Below are 23,093 nucleotides of genomic sequence, written 5' to 3' on the forward strand. Positions count from 1 at the left end.
TGTGGGGTGGCTCACCGGAGCCGAGATGGGTAGCTATATGCATCAAAATTGTAGTAGACATCTTTGTGGCATTGATTGCTTCTCATACTAAAATAAAGAGGTGAAGTCTGAGTAATCTCAAAATTGTTGAACATCATGTGATGAACTCTTAAGTGTGGGGTCGTAAAACCATGTTTTGAATTGATTCAATGCCTCTAAGGCTGGATAGTGTCTACTTGTGTAGGTACAAATATGGTACATTCGATGGATAAAGGTAAAGGAAAGGGCAAGGCCACTTCTCCTACCAAAGGCAAGACTTCCTCCACACCTCCACCGAAAAAGAGGAAAGGAGGGGAAGTCTCTTCAAGTCAAGTTGAGGGTTTGCACACAATTACAGCTATGGCAGCCTCACGCCTATAACTTGCGGGACAACGAGAGCATGGAATTAAGAGTATACCCTCCTCTACCAAGGACCGGTACAAGATTTTTCGGCCGAGACATATACACTTTGAGTCGACTGTTCATGAGCGCTGTCTAATTCAAACAATTTGGAAGGATATTCATGATCTTGGGATAGGCTACATGTTTGTAAACACTAGGGATATCAATGTAAACCTTGTGCGTGAGTTTTATGCCTGATGATCCTGAGCAGTATGTGCCTATTCGAGGGCAGTTGATTGATTTTCTGCATCAGCTATATGCTATTACTTGGGAGCTCCGGATATTCCCCATGAGCCCCTGGGTAACTTCATTGCCCGCCCAACATATAAGGTACTAAGACACACTCTCTATGTTGTTAATTCTGTGGGTGTTTGGGTCCGTGACAAGAAGACCCAACGTCATAGAAAATTTCCAAAGAGGAAAATGAAGCCAAAAGCTCAAGTCTAGTTGAAATTGATCAACACGTGGCTACTACCATGCAACCATAAGACTATGATCAACCGTGAAAGGGTCTACCTGATGTACTTCCTAATGATTCACCAGAAGGTGAATGTGGGCCCGTCAATACTCTTTCAGATGGAGCAAGTGAGAACAAGCAAGAGAGTTGATAGATTGTCCTTCGGTAACATGTTAACTCAGCACCTGAGAAAAAAGGAGGTAGAGGAGGAGCGAGATTTTGTTGTAGTCATTCCAGCACCTCTCCGTCTGACGGGCATCACCAACATCCGGGCGAAGGAGGAGTGTGATATGTCCTTACTGATAGGTGTCGAGCGTAATGCTCGAGATGACAGCTTTATGGCCCATTTATAAGGGATGATAGACTTGTAACTTAGGATTGGAGGGAGGTTGGCCACTACAGAGGAGAGGGTCAACTTGAATAAGTGTTTTCCGCTCGGTGCTCATGCCCAACATCTGGTTGGGCTTGGTGAGGTCCAGAGACTCCTAGAGGATGAGGATGTCAATATGCTAGAGTGTTTCGAGGCCGAGCCAGAGCAGTCCGAGGAGGAGGCTAAGGATGATACTGATGAGGGAGCCGAGGATGAAGAGTGGACAGCTGCAGATGGGACCTTCGATGATGAGGGCGATGATGATGATTGATCAAGGAGTTTTTTCTACCACCTTACTTGTTTTTATTGCTTTATATATGCACTGAGGACACTACATGAATTAAGTGAGGGGTGGGGAATTCGAAATCCCTACTACACACCTCTATTTCACGGGAAATATTTTACACACTCAACCTTTCAAAAGTGTGTCTAAGACACACCACTTTTTTGCTTGACCAATTTTTCAGATAACATGAAAGTCACGCCCTAACAGGATTGTGACACATGTCATTGACTTTAAAAAGAAAAAAATATTAGAAATTAAAATTAAAATCCATCTTCTTCATCTTTCCGTTTTCTATCTTAAACACCATTGTTGCTACCATCATGGTTGTTTGTGAGAAAATTTCCAACAACAACAAAATTCAACCACACTATCTAAACAACTAGCCAAAAATAATCGAGCAACAAATTGAGTTCAACAACAACAACCCAGTATAATCCCACTTAGTGGGGTCTGGAGAGGGTAGTGTGTACGCAAACCTTACCCCTACCCTGGGCCAGAGAGACTGTTTCCAAATAGACCCCCGGCATCCTTCCCTCCAAGAACTTCCTAGCTTGCTCTTAGGGAGACTCGAACTCACAATCACTTGGTTGGAAGTGGAGGTTGCTTACCATCAGAGCAACCCCTCTTGTTAATAACCTAATAATCAACAAGACCCAATTGAATTTTCAAGCTTTTTTCGATACCTCAACAATGGTGGATTCTAAATTTTTTTTACCAAACCTTCAATACTATTGTTAAAGTTTTTAAATCTATCACAAATAAATATTTTTCACAATATTTGGACAATAAACCAACAAAATCCGCTCAATTTTAGATCTAAAATAGATATGTTCTTTCAAAAATTCTATTTGGGGAAGAAAATGGGGGGGGGGGTGAGGAAGAAGACCATAGGGAGGGGTAGAGGTTACTATGGGGAGGGGTAGGGGTTACTATGGGGAGGGGAGAAAAAATGGGATTTTTATGGGCTTCACACACTTTTTTTGTGTGTAAACACGCAAGTGCTATCTGGTCAAAAGTAGTGTGTCTTAGACACACTTTTAAAAGGTTGAGTATGTAAAAGATTTCCCGTAAAAGAGATGTGTGTAACAAGAATTTCGTTGTAAGGTTGATGGGTAACCTATGTATTTTGCCTTTAATTTTTTATCTTGAAGTTCTATCTATGATCATGAGGCAAACAGAGATAAAAAATTAAAGACCATCCAAAAAATGTCATATTTGTGCAATTTTTTGCAAGAAGAACTAACCCAAGTAACTCCCACCCAACTGCTTAAACGAAAAATAGCCGGTGGAGGTATAATATATGCATAATTTATGTATAATTATGTATAATCATTGTATAATCAATGTATATGGATATAAAATTAAACAATGAATATGATCGGCTATTTGTGTAAAGATTCTATTTTTGCAAGAGAAATTTTCATAAAGCACTATCTTTTAGTAGTAATTAGTCATCTATAGATACCATTTGCTATATTACGGATTATAGATACCTTTTATGTGGTTATAAGATGTATTTGATGTATTTAAGCTATTGTATTCACGAATACAGTAGCAAAAATAGGCGTGAATCAGGGAAGTCCAGCTAATCAGTTGTTGTATTCAAGTGTATTCGATTGTATTCATGGAGTGAAACGTGGCATTACAGCTGGACAAATTATTGTATTCGATTGTACTCACGGCTTGAAATAGGGGATTACACTGTTTTTAAAACGGAAAGTGAATCAATTAACATAATAGACTCCTAATATAACTCAATAAACTCAATTATAACACACAAATTTTGTATTTTCAGTTATAAAAAAGATTCTCAACCAAAAAATACACCAAAAACATAGCAAACTTCAGAGAAATTATATAATACATCTGAATACGTAAATTATATTAATTAAAAAAACAGATGAATACATTCATGGCATATAGCGAGATAGTGAATACAATGAAATACATAGAATACAACGAGATACATTGAAATACAATGAAAAAAAGACAGTGAATACAATGAAATACATGGAGTACAACGAAATACATTGAATTACAATGAAAAAAAGACAATGAATACAATGAAATACATGAAAATACAGCGTGATTCGTTGAAAATACATTGAAATATATTAACAGAAAAACAAGTTGCTTAGCCCCAAAATCCGTCGTCTTTGTTCAAGAACAAACCCTAATTTCCGACGAATCCGCCGTCGAGCAAAAACTCTGAATGGAGACGGTTGTTGCTTTTATTAAAGCCTTTCGATGTGTTACCGACAAACCAATCAGATAACAATTTTCATTAACGAGAAAATCGTTCACATGGTTAAAGCAACTTGATATTTACCGTCTTTTCTTTCTCTGTTATTGCTACATTTGTTAAAAACTCGAGAAAAGCCAGCAAGTTTGTGCGTTAACTCGTTAACGAACAGAGGCAACAATCGTGATTTTCTGGGAGAAGAGAGTAAAGTGTATGCAAAATGAGAGAGAACGTGGTTTGTGAAATTTACCGTGATTATGTGAGAGAAAATCTGAAAAGGGAGAGAGAAAAATATTAATTTGCGTATATGGTGCCTTAAGTGTAGGATATAACTATAATTAGATATTTTGCTATAAAGGGTAAAAGATAATTATATAATATAATTTTTTAAAATGATATTTATTTAAAATAAATAGGGTACTAAGCTTTTCTATAGGGGGTAAAATTTCCTTTTTGCAATAGGTACATACTAAAGCCCAAAAGATATGCTTAGGCCCACCTGATTTTCATTTTCAAAATGAAGAAGAAAATAATTGGGGAGTGTTCAAGCATTCGAGCCAAACTCCGACCCCTCTAAGCTCCTGCTGCTGTTCTCGGTAAACTCCCTTTCCTTCTCCTCCCACGCTCATATTCTTCCTTACGGCTCTATGTATATAAAGAATACATGTATATACAAGTTTCTATACCTATATCAGGATGATTCTTTTGTATTGACAAATGGAAAAATACCATATGGAATCAAGAACTGTTTTTTAAAATATATTGCATTTTTTATATTTTTTTCATGTTTCAACATTTTGTGGCCTCAAAAGCTTATACGGATTCCAGTTTTTAACTTAGTAGATACAGAGTAACGTTAATTGAAAAAGAAAGAAAGAAAGAAAGAAAAGATAAAGAGTACCACTAGACCTGCGGCTACTTTGTGTGTGTGTACAGCCAATAGCTGATGTAACTGTCTTCAACTTCTTTATTTACTTGAGAGCTGACGGGAGTACGGGGTTCTTCAAGAAAGTGTCACATATTATATAACTTACTAGTAAATAGCCCTTGATCCCGACGAAGCCAGATCACGAAGTATGTTCAAAATTTAATATACACATATAAAAATATTTTTTGACCTATATACGCAATATACTTTTTCGATGAAGGGTATTCGGTTGACCACCCTTCAATGCCCGTGCCTACACCACTGCTTGATCCTAGATAAGTGAGCAGATAGCCACATGGCTAGAACGAGAGGGAGCATTATTCTCGACTTAGTCTCTGAAAGGCCAGCTCGTTGTAACCCTAGAAAATTGTGTTTGGGATGGGGGGTGGGGTGGTGGGAACAACTATATAACATCCGCCTGCCTTAGTAATGCTAACACCTCATCTTTGGTGATACTACTTCTAACTGGAAATGGATTAAGGGATCTTCTTGAATCTTTGATACCTGAGCTCCTTTTATTCATTACAATTTTGTTTGCTTTAGAGTATTGGTTATATGATAAATATTAGTTTCCATGAATTCAAAATAGTTTTGTCGACAGAAACAGCAACCTTTAGATTATATATTATGACTATGAGGGAGGATAATCATGTTCTAACAATGATTTCTCACTGTTCTACAAGGCAGAGAAAATTCTTAAGAGCAACAAATTAAGCATAAGTCTAACTAGAGAAACAACGTTAATTCCCTTGTTCCTCAATTTTCACATGAAAAGTCAATATAAGCCAAGGACTTGTCCTTGTTTTTGTTCCCTTCTTTTATGTTTTAGTTGTTAACGTATTCTCTTGGTGTGGAGGTGCTTTCTCCCATCCCATTGAATATTCTTTAAGCAATTGAGAAGAAGCATTGTGTATTCTAGACTCTAGAGACCTAACCATGATTAAGTCGTGATAGGATGATGATGTATTGGGGTTGCATTATATTTTATGCTCCATTACCAACTCGGGCACTCTCTGGTGAAACAAATGATGAATGCGCTTGAGCATGATTTGGTCGGTGATTCTTGAAAATTGAACCTCTCTCTGAAGTTAAAAAAAAATACTCAAGTGTTCTCTTCAATTTTTATATTTTACTTCCTAATGAAAAAGCATTATGGTATGCTTACATTAACCTAGTATTCCCTAGGAGCTTAATGATCAAGGGCTTTTACAGAAATGAATCAACTCTCAAATGCCTTCTCATGGCTGAATTTGGGTGTCGCAGATACCCGGGACGATACAGAAACTCATGGGGAAACTGAGACGGTAAATGGAGGAGGTAACAATGGGGGCAGAATTTGTATTTAAATGCCTGCGAGAGCAGAATTTGTATCTAAATGCCTGCGTAATTCTAAGCTTTCTAGATCAATGGTCAATAGTAAAAGTTGGAGATATGTAGTTGATCCTTGCAAGAAATTGACAATTTTTGAACTCTTCAGATAAAGCCAACGAAAAAAATGGTAGCTCAGGAGAGGTGACAGCACTCAAAAATGAAAATGGGGATCAGAGGTCACCTTTGATTCCAGGAGAGTACAAATTTCCGCTTGTATGGATTGACCTTGAGATGACTGGTAATTATTAATTCATGACGCGTTGGAATTGGCCTGGTTCTTAAAGATGGTGTACTAAAGGACATCAATCACTGTACTTTGATTTCCAATGACTTATGACATCAAGTCCATTCAGTATGATTTTAGAGCACTCTATGATCTCTCATGTTTGCAATCCTATGTTGATTGTGTTGTCTTGAGCCGTTGATACTACCAGAGTCTTTTTAAAGGATGGTTATAAAACAAATGTTGAGTATTTCCCCTCCTCAAACTTTGCATTTTGTATCTTATGCCAGAGAGGCCTCCTGAGTATTATCATCCTTAACGAACTAACTGCTCCGAATCAGTGATCCAAAGAAGAAACTCTGAACTTTTTATCTCCTGTTTTCCAGAGGTTGTTTCAAATTTTGAGTCTTGAAAACAAAGCAGCATTGCACATCTCTAAAAGTGCTCTTGAAGATGAAATTTTGGTAGTATTATTTCCTTTTGACATTTCCTTTCTATGTAGGTTTGAATATTGAGGTTGATAGGATATTGGAGATTGCCTGTGTAATTACAGATGGAAATTTGACCAAATCAATTGAGGTAAAATTGTCTGTCTTTTATAATGTATTCCACATTCCTATTCTAGTTTACACATTGTTAACATCATCATGGAGGAGTTATCTATGGTAATGCGTATTGTACATATCAGCATAATGCTAACTGGCAGGCTGCTTTGCATGGCATTGGTAATATCCTTACTTATCTGCAATACACATAACTTACTCCACCTTATCTATCATTAGAATTTTTCCGTGATGGATCTCTCCTCGTGCATCTATACATCTCGTCTATACATTACGTGCTTCTACTAACAGGAATTTATTGTGTGCTTTCAAAATTAGGGTCCTGATTTGGTTATACATCAAAGCAAGGAGTATCTGGACAATATGGGAGAATGGTGTCAAAGCCATCATGCATCAAGTGGTAAGTGACTTAAGGTATATGCATTGCTCTAGGTTATAAGATTCTCATCAGGAATGCAATAATAGTGTACATTTTGTTTTTTGTAATGTTAGTTCAAAGATGAAACTTAACGTAATTTAGGTTTGACTCAGAAGGTGCTCAAGAGTACCATCACAGAAGAAGAAGCCGAGAAGCAGGTATCCTATTCCTTTTTGTCTCTAGTATGCTGATATAATGAACATTATTTTATGTTTTCGGACTTGAGGATCATAAAAATTTAGGAACATAAGGTCCCATTTATAGCTTCTCTGATTGTTTCAAGAATCCGTTCCTTGGAGATGTTAGCTTTGTGTAACATTTTGAGGTAGAGGTACATCCTAACACATGTAAATTGGCCTTGTGGTGAATGGCATTCATCCGATAAGGCAAAAGATATAACTTCATTTTTCTTGAAGAGCTGTAACCAGCATTAATACCTTCCATTTACTCTTCCCTTTTTCTTTCTCTTTTCTTACTCTGTTGTAGTTTTCCTTTTTTATTGGTGTATTTCTTTTGCCATTTATTACTGTACTTTTAATGTTGCTTCCATGATAGAGCGTGTGTAATGCTGGTGAGATCACATGTGGAATCCACAGACTTCCCTCATGTGCTAGAGGTTCTACAAGCTGGTCCTTTAGATAAATATTCTTTTTTGTTCCCCTTGTTTTGTGTAGGTAGCTGAATTTGTCAAGAGAAACATAAGGACGTATACACCACTACTCGCAGGAAATTCAGTCTATACGGATCTTCTGTTTTTGAAGGTATGGTGTGTGTATGCCTGATTATGTAAACATCATTTTGTGGAATCTCATCTACAAGTAGATGTATGTGATTATTGCTATTTTACTACAGAACTTGATAGCCTTTCAAAGTTCAGGCTTGTAACGTCATTAATTATTAACTATACTCATTCTAATTTATTCATTGCAGAAGTTTATGCCAAATTTGGCAAGTTTGTTTTCACATGTACTTGTTGATGTCAGCAGCGTAAAGGCATTATGTCTTCGTTGGTTTCCACGAGGTAAAACTATACTGCACTTTAATACTTCAATATCAGTAGTTGATGCTTTGATACAACCGGCTCAATTTCTCACTGTTGCATGTTGTGTTTTGCTGCTTTTTGATTAGACCACAGAAAAGCTCCTCAAAAGAAAAACAAGCACCGAGCTATGGATGACATTACGGAGAGCATAGCCGAACTCAAATACTACAAGGAGCACATATTCAAAGCCTCCAAGTCTAAAAAGTGATAGTGAAGGAGATTTGTATCTCATGTTGAGGATTCTTTTCATCTGATTCCCAAAATGAGGCGTTGTGTGCCAGTGGAAAGTGATACGAGCAGTTAAATGTATCGTCTTTTTGTCTAAGTTATGATCTTATGATGCTTGGCAAACTGATTTCCTTGTACCTTCACATCCTTGGCTATCATATAAATGGATTTAATTTATGTACACTGATCGTGTAAAAAAAAATTTTACGTTATCGGGCTAATCGATGTATTTTGACTGGTTGTAGCAGGTTACTTGCCTTATTTTCCAGGTTTGATCGGGAAGTTCTTTTGCGTTGACAGTGTATAAAAAACAAATCCAGTGTAATCCCATAAATGGTAGGGTAATGTGTATGCAAACCTTACTCTTACCTTATGAAGATAGAGAGGTTGTTTCCGATAGATCATCGGCTCAAAAACAGACAGTGTATAAAAGTTAAATTCTGTAATTTGGGGGGTTTTCTATTTCAACTAACAAGCATTCCATATGAATGCTTATTTATTCATCCATTTGTTTGTGTTTTCCGGCTTGGCGAGAACCAATGGTAAGAGGTATTCTGTTGTATGCTAGTTGACAACAAACGAACTCAGACCAACTAGCTGTAATGATCATATTCTTGAATATGGAATGAAAAGAAGAAATATTAGTTTCTTGCATGGGATAAAGAATAAGTCTCATAAATAAAATAGCATTTATAAAAACGATTTAACATTAAGTAAAATATAACATGGAAGAGATTCATCAAGAAAAATGTCTAATTCTATTATAATAGAAGTACACCAGTGCAAGTCAGCTAAACACACATTCCCATTCTCAAACTTAATTTATCTGGTTCTCAAACTAAATATAGAAAATAACCACACTTGAAATCGATAGAAATAGTTTTTGGTATATTATTTGAAATTATGAGATTTTCACTTGAAAACATATATGTATAACTCAAAGAAAGAAAGAAAATAGAGAGAAGAAAAACATCATTGAAACCTCATTGTGGCGGATCTAGTAAAGATGACAGGGGTTTATTCCCAAGAGGGATTATGCAGAATATATATATATATATATATATATATATATATATATATATATATATATATATTTCACTAAATGCAAATAATCAATTTTGAACCCAGTAAATTGGACGAGATATAGTAAAATTTTGAATTAAAACCCATATAGTTTAAATTACGAATGCTCCTTTGAATTGGTAAATGACACAAGTAGCCATTCCAAAGGGTTATTATTTAGGAATAAGCCAAAGCATCCTGAATTTTAGTTTTCAAGATCAATTTTTCATGATATAAATATCTTGAATTATACTGAAATTAAAATTTTTAGTTTAAAATTTTAGGATATTTGTAAACAACTCCCTAAAAATGGTTGTTTGTACACTCACCAAAAAGAGTCGAAAGCAGGCATAAATACACACGAAGGATGGTCATATATAAGAGTAGGTTGTTTTAATCAAATTTTATTCATTAAAATTCAAATGAACCATATATTTACACAACTCCTATTAAGAGGAGACAAAATATAAAGAGAGTGCTAAAAAAAGGCTATTTGTGCAATTCAAACCCAGGACTTCAGTATAGGGTTTTACAGAGGGTCAATCACACTCCTCCGATAGAGAGCAAAAATGTGGAGACCTGCAGTTCTGGCAAGGAAAGCATTTTCCAGAAAATTTATAGCAAATCAAAGCTTCAGTGGCTTCAAAAATCACACCTTTATTCTTCCTCAGGTACTCAACAATCAAACTATAGCTCCACTAAATTCAGCTGAATCTCCATTTCGTTATTATTCTCATTGGGTCTCTTCCAAATCTTGTTTACACGAAACAAAAAGGCTTTTTTCATCTTCAGATTCCGAATCTGTAGGTTCTGAACCCATTAAAAATGATAAAGATACTGTCTTTATAGACAATCTTGAAACTGTTTCATCTGAGTCCAATGAAGGGTCCATTGTTTTTGATGAAATTAAGGATAGTATAGCAGCTGAAAAGATTTCTGATTTTGGAGAAAATGAGGTTGTAGTGGAAGAATTAGACTTGGAAAAATTGGAGAGTGTGTTGTCTTTGTTACAGAGTAGTGGTAATCTTGATAGATCTATTGAGTCTAGTCTTGAGGAAATTGAGTTGTCTTTGAATGAGGAGTTTGTTGTTAGAGTTCTTGAGACACCTTATGTTCCTGGTGAGAATTTGATATCTTTTTTCAAGTGGGGTTTGAAGAAACCCGAGTTTTCGGTAACTAAAAAGGTAGTTGAATTGTTGGTTACTGCAGTCTGTATTGAAGGTAGGAATGTTTATGCTTTGTGGGGTTTGGTGAAGGAGGTCGGAGAAAAGGAGAAAGGGATCTTGAGTGCTGAGATTCTTAATGAATTGATTGCTTTATTGTCAAGATTGGGCAAAGGAAAGGCTGCATTTGAAATCTTTAATAAGTTTGGGGAATTGGACTGTGTTCCAAATGCTGATACGTACTATTTTACCATTGAAGCACTTTGTAGGCGTTCAATTTATGATTGGGCTTCTACTGTTTGTGAGAAGATGCTAAATGCTGATATGTTGCCGGGTGCTGAGAAAGTAGGAAAAATTGTTTCTTTATTGTGTAAAGGGAATAAGTCTAAGGATGCACATCTGGTTTACTTGTTGGCGAAGGAGAAGAATATTTATCTGCCTGTTTCTTCTATTAAGCTGTTGATCAGCTCGCTTTGTCGCAAAGATGAAAGCGTTAGATTTGCTTTAGAGATGTTAGAGGAATTCCCTAAAGAAGAGCGGAAGCGTGCCATTAAGTCATTTTCATCTGTCATTCAAGGGTTGTGCAGGGCAAAAGATGTAACAGGGGAAAAGCAGTCACGCTCCTATTGCAGTGAAGGCATCGAAGACGCCAAAAACTTGCTCTTAAAAATGATAGATGCAGGTCCGCCACCTGGAAATGCAGTCTTCAATACAGTTATCAATGCGCTCTCCAAGAGTGGAGAGATGGGAGAAGCTAAGAAACTGTTGAATGTGATGGAGGGTAGAGGTTTGAAACCCGATGTGTACACTTACAGTGTCATTATGAGCGGTTATACAAAGGGTGGTGAGATGGATGAAGCTTGTAAAGTTTTGGATGCAGCCAAAAAGAAGCACGCCAAGTTAAGTCCTGTCACTTATCACACAGTTATTCGGGGTTATTGCAAGCTTGAACAGTATGAGAAGGCTGTGGAACTATTGGGAGAGATGAAGGAGTACGGAGTTCAGCCTAATGCTGATGAATATAACAAACTTATTCAATCTCTTTGCCTTAAGGCTTTAGATTGGACAACAGCGGAGAAGCTGCTGGAGGAGATGAAGGAGAATGGGTTGCATCTAAATGCAATCACAAAGGGTCTCGTAAGAGCAGTTAAGGAATTAGAACATGAAGAAGTAGGAACAAATGAAGTAATCGCTGCAGCATAGTAGGTACCGATCACTGCCTTTAGCTGTAGGGATCTGTATCTTCTGTTTCATTTTAATGCTTTGGTTATTGAGATAAATAGCAGGCTAAAACTTTAACACCTGCATTTTGTATGCTGAAAATTTATTAGAATTCTGAAGAAATGAGTATTTTTTTGTCTTTTCTAATTAATGTTTGCTCCCCAATTTCTTGGGTTGAATTGTTCAGAACAATAGCTTGGTAATTAAGATGGCATCAATGTCATAGAGATATATATTATTCCAATATGTAGCTAGTGGTTTCCTGTTGGCACAACATTAGCCCAATAAATGGTCATTTTGGTGAGTTATGATTGACAACGGAAATATGTTAGCTGTACTTTTTTTTAGTTTGTCAAATACATATATTACATACAAAAAGAGAGGCACGAGGAGGTCAAAAAGTTGCAAATCCATAAAAGAGTTGATGCATTATAAAGTGAATGTTGAGGATTTCATGAAAGCAAAAGCTATTAGTCCCCGTCAGAATATTCCCGTCTACATTCACAAATAAATTTGTCTGAGGCATCAGAATTTGAACTGTTGATCGTTATAGTTTTTCTTATTTTGTGAGCTCTCCTTCCTATTGTATTTTGATTACAACTGTTCTTTCCTTTTTTGTCTTTGCATCTGTTGTTTCCTTGACATAAAGGAGTGTCATGATGCTATTGAGTAACCCAACTAAGATGGAGGAATCTGTTGACTGAACTTCTTTGATCGTGCGTGGAATCAAATTACGTAGTTAGCTTCTAAGCTGCATTTTTCATCGTCTTGTAGGTTACAGCTAGATGCTGCTTATAGCTTCCATCCAAAAGAAGTATTGTATATTCTTTGCACCCGAGAACTTGCATATATTGTATTGTTTCCCTATAGTGTAGTAGTATCTCTATATATTTCCAGTAGGAAAAAATATTAGTTTCTTCTACCTTTTCCTCTCGCACCTTTTATTTTCTGATGTGTATAAATAAATAAGAGATGTAGCCAGTGTTGTTAAAGGCAAAAAGCTCTAAAAAGGCTCCAGGTTTTTAGGTCTTTAAGTGCAAAGCACAATTAAAGTGTGAACTTTAGTTAAAAAAGGCACAATGAAGGATAGTAATAAACATATGTTTAATTCAAGAAAATAAGTAACAAATTCTCTCATAATGTTTTCCTTAACAACTAATACACTTATTTTCCGATTATTGTTGTTTTTTAGTACCGCTTGATTCAAGATAGAGCTCGTGGATAATAAGGCGCACGCCTTAGTACCTTGCCTGTACTAAAGTGCAGCTTAAGCAACGCGAAGCGTTCTCCTTTAGCTTTTCTGAGCTTCAGGATTTGAGCACGCCTTAAATAAGCGTTTGACAACATTGGGTGTAGCATTATCCAGGTTACTGTTTGCTTATGATCTCTGGTAAGTTCCTACCACAACATTATGAGTAAAGTGATTATGCTTCTTTCGCGTTAATCTGGGGTATTGGAGGTAGAAAATAATTCTCTGTTGTTACCTTTGTGTGTACCAGTCTGTGTAAAAGATTGGGCGACAATTAAAGAAAACCATACATTTTACTGTATAGGTTCTCTATTATGTTTTGGTATACTTCTTGCATACCTGAGATTTATCTACTTAAAGGGAATTACTTTACTTCATTAAAAAAAAAAGGATGTATATATTCTCTGTCATCCCTCCCCCTCCTAAAACCTAAATAGTGTCTCTCTGCCAATTCAGTTTGCCCATTACATGAAGATGCTTTTGCTTGTAGGGGATCTGGTCTGACTTGTTTGAGAGGCGCATGTATCATTTGGTTAAAGTAAAACTATGTGTCAGTGGCAAACTAATAGCTTGTTTGGCCAAACTTCTAAAATCAGCTTAGTTTGAGAAGTGCTTTTCTTTAAAAGTACTTTTGGTGAGAAGTAATTTGCATTTGGATAATTATTTTGAAAATCACTTCTGAGCAGCAATTAGTGTTTGACCAAGCTGTAAAGAAATTCTTCCAAGTGTATTTTTTCTTCTATAAGTTTGGCCTAACACTTCAACTTTAAAAAAAAAAGCACTTTTGAAAAAAGGATACTTTTGGCCTTGGAGAAGCTTGGCCAAACATGTTATAATTGTGGTTGGCAGTGGCGAACATTGTCAGTTGACCACCCTTTGTCGAAAAATTGACTGTGTATATAGGTAAAGTATTATGTTTTAGAGGTATATAACACATATTGAACACCCTTTGTCGGAATTTTTTTTCACTTCTTTTATATTTGAACATCCTTGAGAAAATTCTTAGCTTCGCCATTGGTGGTTGGTTATATGCTCTACGGAAAAGGGCCTAAAATGCCCTTTTACTATATGAAATAGGATAGTCTAGTCCTCCGTTAAAAGTTGGTCTCTATTTTGCCCTTGCTGTCAACAAATGGGCTCGTATATGCCCTCCATCACTAACGGAAGACTCATAAAGCCACGTGGAATATATGTGAGGGCAAGTTAGACCTAGTTCGAATTGTGCAGGAGCATATATGAGTCAATTATAATAGTCATTTCTCAAACACTTCACAACTCCATATCAGTTTACTTAGACACCTATTTGACAGCACCAAACTAATTATCATAGCAAATAAACTCAGTCGTAGACACAACAAATGAACGACAATGACTTTATTAAATCCTTTTATAAAAGCATAAAGCTTCATTACATAATAAAAGACAACAATTAAGCCACAATAACACTAACATTACATATCACTTCGCACTGATCCAAAGAACATAATAAGACATCCCAATATCACACACATGAAAATCCACATCTTCTTCCGAAATTTAGCATCAAGCACAACTGAGTACTCTAAATCGGTCACTTTCTTCATTAGAACATTTCTTTCCAATTCCAAGGCTTCTATTCCTCCATGATCGACCAGTATCATAACATTCTCAAGATCAAATTTTCCTTTTCACGGATTACAACTTCCTTTTCCTTCTTTAAACTACATATGATATTGGAAACTCTAGGAGGAAGCTCTTCATCTTGCCATTCCCAATAAGAATATTTTTCATCCTAAAAATCAAAAATAAATAAAATAAATTTACAAGCAAATCGGAATAATTAAAAGAACTCATCAGAAAATTTACTTACCTCATGCTTCGGGCACTTGAAAAGCCTTCTCCTAGCATTTAAGAGTGTCCATGTCATGAAATAATTGGTAGTAAGTCCGTAATGACACATCATATTCGACCCATTTGAGCTATTAGAACATTCTGACATTGTCTTTTGTTATGATTCGACCCCTTTGAGCTATTAGGATTTAATGAAGTCATGGCCGTTCATTTGAATGTTTGTGTCTATGACTTAGTTTATTTGCTGTGATAATTAGTTTGGTGTTGTCAAATAGGTGTGTAAGTAAACTGATATGGAGTTATGAAGTGTTTGAGAAATAACTATTATAATTGACTCATATATGCCCTGTACAATTCGAACTAGGTCTAACTTGCCCTCACATATATTCCACGTGGCTTTATGAGTCTTCCGTTAGTGATGGAGGGCATATACGAGCCAATTTGTTGACGGCAAGGGCAGAATAGAGACCAACTTTTAACGGAGGGCTAACCTGTCCTATTTCGTATAGTAAAGGGACATTTTAGGCCCTTTTCCGTATGCTCCATTCCTGCCCGTTTCATTTGGTAAACACGTGAAATTATGTGAGCTTTTTTACTGTGTTTCAAGATAAGTTGCTGAAAAGAGCAAATTGCGATGTCCATTTATAGCTGAATCAGGGGTTACTATACGACTTTCATGTTGGTGTATATTAGTTAGAGATTGCCTAAAATAATACCAGCAAAATGTTTATTTTTTGTGTAATAATGTATAATATAAATATTTTGTATATAATTTGTATATTTGGCTAGCAGATATAATAATTATTAGCTGACCGGACAAATGTGTAATTTGCCATATTTTTCTATTGGAATTCCTAGTATTATTTGGATTGTGGGCTGTGAGAATAAGGGTGGCAAGTGGGCCGGTTTAGTACCGGCCCCGGACCGCGGGCCAAACGGGCTTCTAGGCCTAGACGGGTCTGAACCGGTTAAAACCGTGTACGTGGGCCTGGTCCGGGCTTCTGGGCCGATTCTCCACTTTTAGGACCGCTAGGCCCGGGATCGGACTGGACCGGTCATTAGCGATCCCAAACGGTTCCAAATAGTCCCAACACTCAAAATTAAAAAAAAGAAAAAAACTTTTCCGTTGGGTTTTGATAATCTGGCCGTTGGCCTTTAAAAAATAGTCGTTGGCTATTTACAAAATAGCCATTTAACCTCCCAATTTTGTTTTAACCCCAAACTTTTTATAATTACATTTTTTCCCTATTTTCAACTATAAATACCCCTCATTCTTTCATTTTTCTAACAAAATCATCAATCTCTCTAATTTTCTTCTATAATTGCTACTATTGCTTACTTTATTGTTACAATTAGTGAAAAAATTGTGAAGTTGGTGAATTGAAGTCTTCAAGTCTTCAACGATAATCAATTTCAACAAGTAGTTCGTCAATTCGGTAAACTCGTTCAAACTCTTAAGTTTTAATATTATAGTTTTGTTTGTTTTATTTGTTTTCTATTATTTGATTAATTAAGATGGCTTCTTTAAAAAAAATTTGGTAAAAATAAGGGAAAATCCAAGCGTGGAGAATCTATTGGTCACTCTGTTCCTCCTCCACTACCCCCGGCTCCCCGAAACAAAACTCATATCCGTCCCACACCTGTTATTCTTGAGAGCAATAATAGCTTATTATAATTTACTAAGAGTTAATTTTGCCATAATATTGGAGCTGGTCAAGAATTAAACCATTGATTAATGAATTCTCTTTATTCTAATCCAAGTATTGATGAAAATGATGAGGAGGAAATAGATTTTGATGAAACTCAACCGGATAACGATACACCCACTAGTTATGCTCCTGAAGTTAACCCAACTAGTGATAATCCAAATGATGCCTCGCCTGATAGTCTTTTTACTGCGCTACTTTTTCTAGACAACGTACCAAATGGACAGAAACATCTCTTATTTGGCCATTTTTTACTCAACTAATTCCAGAAAATAAGGTTAAGTGTAAAACTTGTGGCAAGGAGTTAGTTTTTAAATATTTTGGATCGCGGGGGAGGGGACGTAAACTTTGGCTAGATACATATTGATGCACCCTCAAGATAAAGTCAAATATCTTTGTTCCAAAGATTTGGCCGAGGGGAAAAGTGTATCTGCTCCTAGTCAGGCTGACCCTAGTACCGGGTCAAATCAATTTCAACCGGGAATTAACACTGTTACCGGTGGAAGACGAAGCTTACGAAGAAATGCTAGCTGAACTTGCGGAGGATGCTGCTTCACCCGAAAGCGGCGATGACCAAGCTACTTTTCCGCCACCATCAATGGAAATTCCTCCGAACCTTGATGGATTTATGAAGTTTGTAAGAGATACCATGTAACTTGTATGAAAATTAGTATTTGTTATGTAACTTGTATTTTGGCACATCTTGATTAGTTTCTTTTTCTTCTCAATGGTGGTATTAGCACCTTGTTGTGCTCATTCCATAGGGGGAAGAAGACTAAGAAAGACATTGCCATATTTTTTTAATACTACAATAAAATTATAACGCATTGCTTTGAATATCTCTTTACAATATTTTTGTCTTTAAATTTGAACTAAAAGATTTAGGTCACAAATCTATAATAACATCTTTTTACAAGGAATTGCCTTAGATATTTTTATTAATATCTTTTTTTCTCTAATTTCTATAAAAATAAATTAAAAAGTATCTGTTAAGCCCATTTAGCTCGCGGCCCGGGACCGTTTAGCCAGGAACCATTAGTTTGTGGGCCCGGTCCCGGGCCGATTCCTACAAAAAAATCACCAGAACCGAGACCGTTTGGCCTGTTTAATTTGGGACCGGCCTGGAACCGGGACCGGGACCGTTTGGACCGGCTCACTTGCCACCCTTATGTGAGAAGGTAGAATCTAAACAATACTCGCCTATATCAATTGCTACAGTGAGAGGTGAACGATGTCTCATCACCTTAAAGTATCCAAAGCTAAATTCTTTTTTTAGCAAGCAACTTGGTGACTCAATAATTATGCATGTGTGAGCTTGTTTATATTACCGTTTCTAAACTCGGATAAATGAGTAGAATATTGGATAAAGGAGTATAATTATGATAGGTTGATAGTATAAAATTAGTCAATTTATTATGGACTTTCACAATGCATATATCTTTAATTGATTCTAACTCGTTAGGGATTAAGACATAGTAGTTAAAGGTGTAACTTGCTAACTTAAACCCAACTTGCGGTCTTGTTAGACGTGAGACATTGGAATTCTACGTTGCCTTTTGTTTCATGTGCTATCTACACTATTTGTAAGAGATAAAGCAAGTGTTTCATGTGTTTTTTCCTTGTCGGATGTTGTTTCATGTGTTTTTTCCTTGTCGGATGTGAGACATTGAAATTCTACCTTGCATTTACACTACTAGAAATTCGGTAAAAATCGATCGATTTCGGTCGGTCAAAAAACTTTCAAAATATTTCTTTTTTATTTTTTTAAATGAAACCGACCAAAGTTGGTCGGTTTTCTTTGGTGTAGAAACACAGGAAATTATTTTTACATCCCGCGAAATTTATTTTTAAAGAAACCGACCAACTTTGGTCGGTTTTTCATTTAAAATAAATTAAAATTAATATTAAAAAATCGACCGAAATCGATCGGTTAATTCAGCCGGTCATTTTAAAAAACGGATCGAATTCGATTGGTAATTTTATTTTTTAATAAAATCGACCGACATTGATCGGTTATTTTCGCGCAAAAATACAATTAAAGAGTATAAATGGAATAAAAGACAATAAATGGAATAAAAAACAGTTTTAATACAAAATGCACCAATTAATAATCTAGTGGTAGAATAGTATCCTGACGTAGTACAAAACCTTTGTTCGACTCCCAGATAGTGCATTTTTTAATTACATAATTAAAATACCGACCGACTTTGGTCGGTTTTTCGGTAATTTTTTCTTTTTTGGAATTTAATTGACCGATCGGGATCGGTCGGTTAGCTCGACCGACCTTAATACCGACCGCCATGAATCGCTTGGTTTTCGATCGATTTTTGCCAATTATCGATCAACATTATTCGATTTTGGTGTTGGCGGTCGGTATTTCCCCTTTTTTAGTAGTGTTAGTCTCTCTGTTGCAATAATAATTACGTCTCAATTTCAAACAAGTTGGATTTATTAAATAAATTCTCACCGATCATGCCATTCCATTTATGCATAGACTATATAGTCCTCATTGATCATGCTCCATTTAAGCATCGACCATTTCTTGCTAATGCCGTGTTAGGCAATTTATCAGGAAAAACATACTATAATGTCGCCATGAGTTATGTGCTACTTTTGAGAGTAGTCGCGTAATTAAAGCATAACATGTACAGTATTATTTATAAAATGAAGTATAAGTTCCATTTACTTTAAATAATAGCTTTTACTTGATTATGCAAATTTAATGGCAGTGGTATATATTAACTGCCACTTTTCTTATTTATTTACACTAATTTATTGATACATGTGTTGCACGAGTATATTAATTCATGTAACACACACTTGTGGAAATTAAGATAAAGCTTTAAATAAATAATTAATAAAATATAAATTTCTATGAATGATCAATGTGAATTGTTGTATAATGATTTCTCTCTGGAGGTATGAATGATTGGATATCGTTTGAACCTAGAAAGAAAAGTAATCAAAATTTAATTAAATACATGTGATTGTTTTACTTATTTTGATTCAATGTGGTGCAAACATATAATGAAGCACATCCGATCTAGTATTTCCTTATAAACAATATTCCCGGTGCATATTCCTTTCATCTATTTTAATTTCTCTGACGGTCAAACTATTAATATACTTAACATTTAAATAAATTAAATAATATTATGACATTCTCTGAGGTTGATTAAATATATACATTACTAATCTCGAAGACTTGTTGCTTTTTTGAATTGTTGGATTAATTAGCATACTATTGAAAGGAGCAGTGATATTTCAGGAATTCCCTAGTTAGTAGAGAAGAAATAAGGGAATATGATTTCATTCCCTAAATTGTGATATATAAGTACATAATATTGTTGGCATAATACCTTTAATTTAAAAATTAAAACTCTAATATCACAAAAATCAACTATTAACTCAAATTGGAACAAATTTATAAATTGAGCAAATGGTAATTTTGAAATTATATTTTATAGTCGCCTTTTGATTCAGCAAATTCAACTGTAACCGTGAATGCAAATAGCATGCTGATTTCAATCCCATCGCTGAATTATTTGTCTCTCTCAACAATCACAAAAAAAAAAAAAAAAAAAAAAAAAAAAAAAAAATAGATTTTCTTCTCTACCGGCCAACAATTTTTATGTCCTTATTAGAAAAGGTATAGCAACGATAGAAAATAAAATAGAAAATACGAATCATTAGTTAGAAACTATTATGAACCTTGGTAACTAATCTGAAAAGTTACATCCCTTCAAATAATTTTGGTATTTTTATTTGAACTGTTTAGAAATACGGAACTTAGATTATTTAAGTGGTATTTAGGTTATTTAAAAGGTATTAATGTAATTTGACTTTTTAATTTAGGTTTCCCACTTTTATAATAACCAGCTCATGCACCCTTTTTATCTTCCCCATGCTCTCTCTACTTTTGATTCCTTTTTTTCTTTTGTTTTTTCAGGCAAGGACGAATGCACCAATACATTCTGCAGTTCTTTTATAGAACTGTTGACGAAATTGTACTATTCCAGAAACAGAAATACAAATCAGTCCAGTCTCATCTCTAAGAGTTGCCTAATGCAAATCTGAAGGGAAGAAGGAAGCACCCTCACGGTTAGGGATACTCCCTTTGCTATTGCATGTCAAAAGGGCAGTAATGAGCTCGTCAGATACTGGCAGGAGGCTTTGAGACAGGTAATCCCTAGTAACTTAAGGGATTTCCAAGACCGATGGGATTTTTTGCTATGAACTTAACAAAAGCCTTGGAATTAAACACACAAAATATTTCCCATTTGTTATTTGAACGGCGGCTCGTTGCTCTTTCCGGTGAAAGAGTTTTTGGATTAAAGAAGAGCTGCAGAAAATTAGCTTGGAAACATTATTTAGTATGGAATATGGTTTTGCCGTGGAAGGGCAAATGCAAGTTTCTACTCAAGGAAAGGATCAAGCTTTGGTTGTTTCACCCTTGCTAACCTCAACAGGAAATGAACAGAATTTGGTTTCTGGTCAAGGAACGGATTAAGTTTTGGTTGTTGCACCCTTGCTAACCTCAAAAGGAAACGAACAGAATTTGATTTTTGGTCAAGGAAAAGATCAAGCTTTGGTTGCTGCACCCGTGCTAACCTCAAAAGGAAAAGAGAAAGTAGGACACGAAGATCTTACCCCATTTGGTAAGTCTATGTTATTAATTTTTGGCACCTATATATCCCCACCTCTAACTTCTTTTATGGCAGGTTATTATCCCACGGTTGTTGCAACGCTACTCGTGTAACGATCAGACCCGTCGTTTTGAGCTTTTACACTTCGTTCCCCAGTTCTCGGGCATGACTTGCCCCGTGTGATGTATTATGACTTATGTAAATCGTCGATTTTGGTTTTCAGGGTAATCGATGTAAACATGTGATTTTTGATCCTCCCCAAGATTTTTCATATTTTAGCATGTAAATATTTAATTTAGGCCTAATATAGCTATTTCAACTCATTTTTACTCTTTTACTTTATTTTATTACAAGAAAATGAAAATTATAAAAAAATATTTCATTAATGTTTTGTAGTCATTTGTAATCTTGAAAAATACCAAAAAAAATAAAATTTTTGTTTTAGTATTCAGTCTCATTTTAATAGTTTATTTTACTTAAGTAGGACTAATTAATAAATGAGGTCGTATTTTATTCTCGTTCGCGAGGAAAGAATAAAACTTGGGCTCGAGCAGCCCATCTTTAGGCCTAATATTTGGACCTAGTCCATAATTACCAAGCCTATAATTCCTAGACCCATACCCCTAACCTAATCCCTACCCCTATATAACAGTACTTAATCCCTACATAGACCTACAACCTTATAGAACCGGCTGTTTTCTTCAGCAAAGCAAAAAAAAGATACACAACGAAAAAAGCAAAAAGCTAAAAAAGGGTCTGACAATTGCAGACTCCCAAAAATCAGATGAGACCCCACCTTGAAACCGCTGTCTTTTTCCAAAAAATAGACTTCTCCCACCGTTCTGTTTTCTTCAATCAAACTAACAAAACACCCCAACCTTAAGGAGCTAAAAAATCAACAAAAAAAGGGTACAAAAAAGGGCTCTAAGACCTAAGACGGACGCTCACCTAACCTAGACCCTAGGCTAAAGAGCGTCGTTTCAGTGAGACACGACCCCACCATTTTTCCGTCTCGTGCAAATCCCATCCGTATGTATGAATTGGAATTGGGTGCTGATTTCGAGCGGAAAAGTCAGAACAAATTTGGGTGTGAGCTGAGGTTCAAAGCTGGTTTAAATCATCGTCGAGGTTGGAGATTTCCGGAAAGGTTTTCAGGCAGATTTGGGTTCCGTCGAGTTTGCTGTTGAGGTTTGCGAGTCCAATTTGATCTGAATTTGCTGTTTGTTTGGGCTTTGAGGTTGTATTGAGAGGCATATTCAAGAATAAAAGTTCAAAAGAAAATTTGTTAAAAGGTTCATTCTTATTCTTCTTCACTATGATTTTCATCAATTTCATCTTCAAGTTGTTTTATATGTGTTGTGATTCCAAGCATGATTATTGATATTCTATTCTCTCGATCAGCTATTTCGTTTGCTCATATTTGTGTCTTGCCTTTTAAGTTTTAAATGGGCGAGCATTTGTTTGGTTTATTTTATTTTGAAGATTGATCAATATTGTGGCTACTCTATTAGTTCAGTCATTTGTACTAGTTCATGATTCAAATTCTCTGGTTGTTGGTTACATCCTGCATTGCTAAAGTGGTGGGATTGAATGAGTGAATTCGATATGGATTAATTTGCAATAGAATAGTTGTGACTGTGGGGGTTTAACTAGAATTAAATGGTATTC

General features: G+C 35.7%; 2 protein-coding genes across 3 annotated transcripts; both read left to right on the top strand.

Annotated features, from left to right (window-relative positions):
- The first annotated feature begins 4,246 nt into the window (after positions 1-4,246).
- LOC107783602 (oligoribonuclease-like) lies at positions 4,247-8,731 on the top strand. Of its 2 annotated transcripts, none has more exons than XM_016604580.2 (9): positions 4,247-4,371; positions 5,889-6,020; positions 6,181-6,312; positions 6,800-6,876; positions 7,179-7,260; positions 7,381-7,436; positions 7,953-8,039; positions 8,209-8,299; positions 8,407-8,731. In XM_016604580.2, the coding sequence occupies exons 2-9, from the start codon at positions 5,918-5,920 to the stop codon at positions 8,526-8,528; spliced, it is 750 nt and encodes a 249-aa protein (XP_016460066.2). In that variant the 5' UTR covers positions 4,247-4,371; positions 5,889-5,917; the 3' UTR covers positions 8,529-8,731. The 2 variants fall into 2 exon arrangements, with proteins under 2 accessions (XP_016460066.2, XP_075076949.1); XM_075220848.1 differs by lacking the exon at positions 4,247-4,371 and adding an exon at positions 5,562-5,755.
- A 1,345-nt stretch (positions 8,732-10,076) lies between these two features.
- On the top strand, positions 10,077-12,138 carry LOC107783603 (small ribosomal subunit protein mS80 (rPPR6)-like). The gene has a single exon (XM_016604583.2). It carries the CDS (start codon positions 10,180-10,182, stop codon positions 11,974-11,976), a length of 1,797 nt encoding a protein of 598 aa, XP_016460069.1. The 5' UTR covers positions 10,077-10,179; the 3' UTR covers positions 11,977-12,138.
- The last annotated feature ends 10,955 nt before the right edge of the window (positions 12,139-23,093 follow it).

Source organism: Nicotiana tabacum, chromosome 8 (assembly GCF_000715075.1).
Source record: "Nicotiana tabacum cultivar K326 chromosome 8, ASM71507v2, whole genome shotgun sequence".
Classification (NCBI taxonomy): domain Eukaryota; kingdom Viridiplantae; phylum Streptophyta; class Magnoliopsida; order Solanales; family Solanaceae; genus Nicotiana; species Nicotiana tabacum.

What these genes read in the sequence shown, in the direction of transcription:
- LOC107783603 (XM_016604583.2), top strand. Translation starts at nt 10,180, where the DNA reads ATGTGGAGACCTGCAGTTCTGGCAAGGAAAGCATTTTCCAGAAAATTT.
- LOC107783602 (XM_016604580.2), top strand. Translation starts at nt 5,918, where the DNA reads ATGAATCAACTCTCAAATGCCTTCTCATGGCTGAATTTGGGTGTCGCA. An exon ending in GATTGACCTTGAGATGACTG is followed by an intron (nt 6,313 to 6,799) that starts GTAATTATTAAT and finishes CTTTCTATGTAG; the next exon opens with GTTTGAATATTGAGGTTGAT. An exon ending in AAGCCATCATGCATCAAGTG is followed by an intron (nt 7,261 to 7,380) that starts GTAAGTGACTTA and finishes AACGTAATTTAG; the next exon opens with GTTTGACTCAGAAGGTGCTC.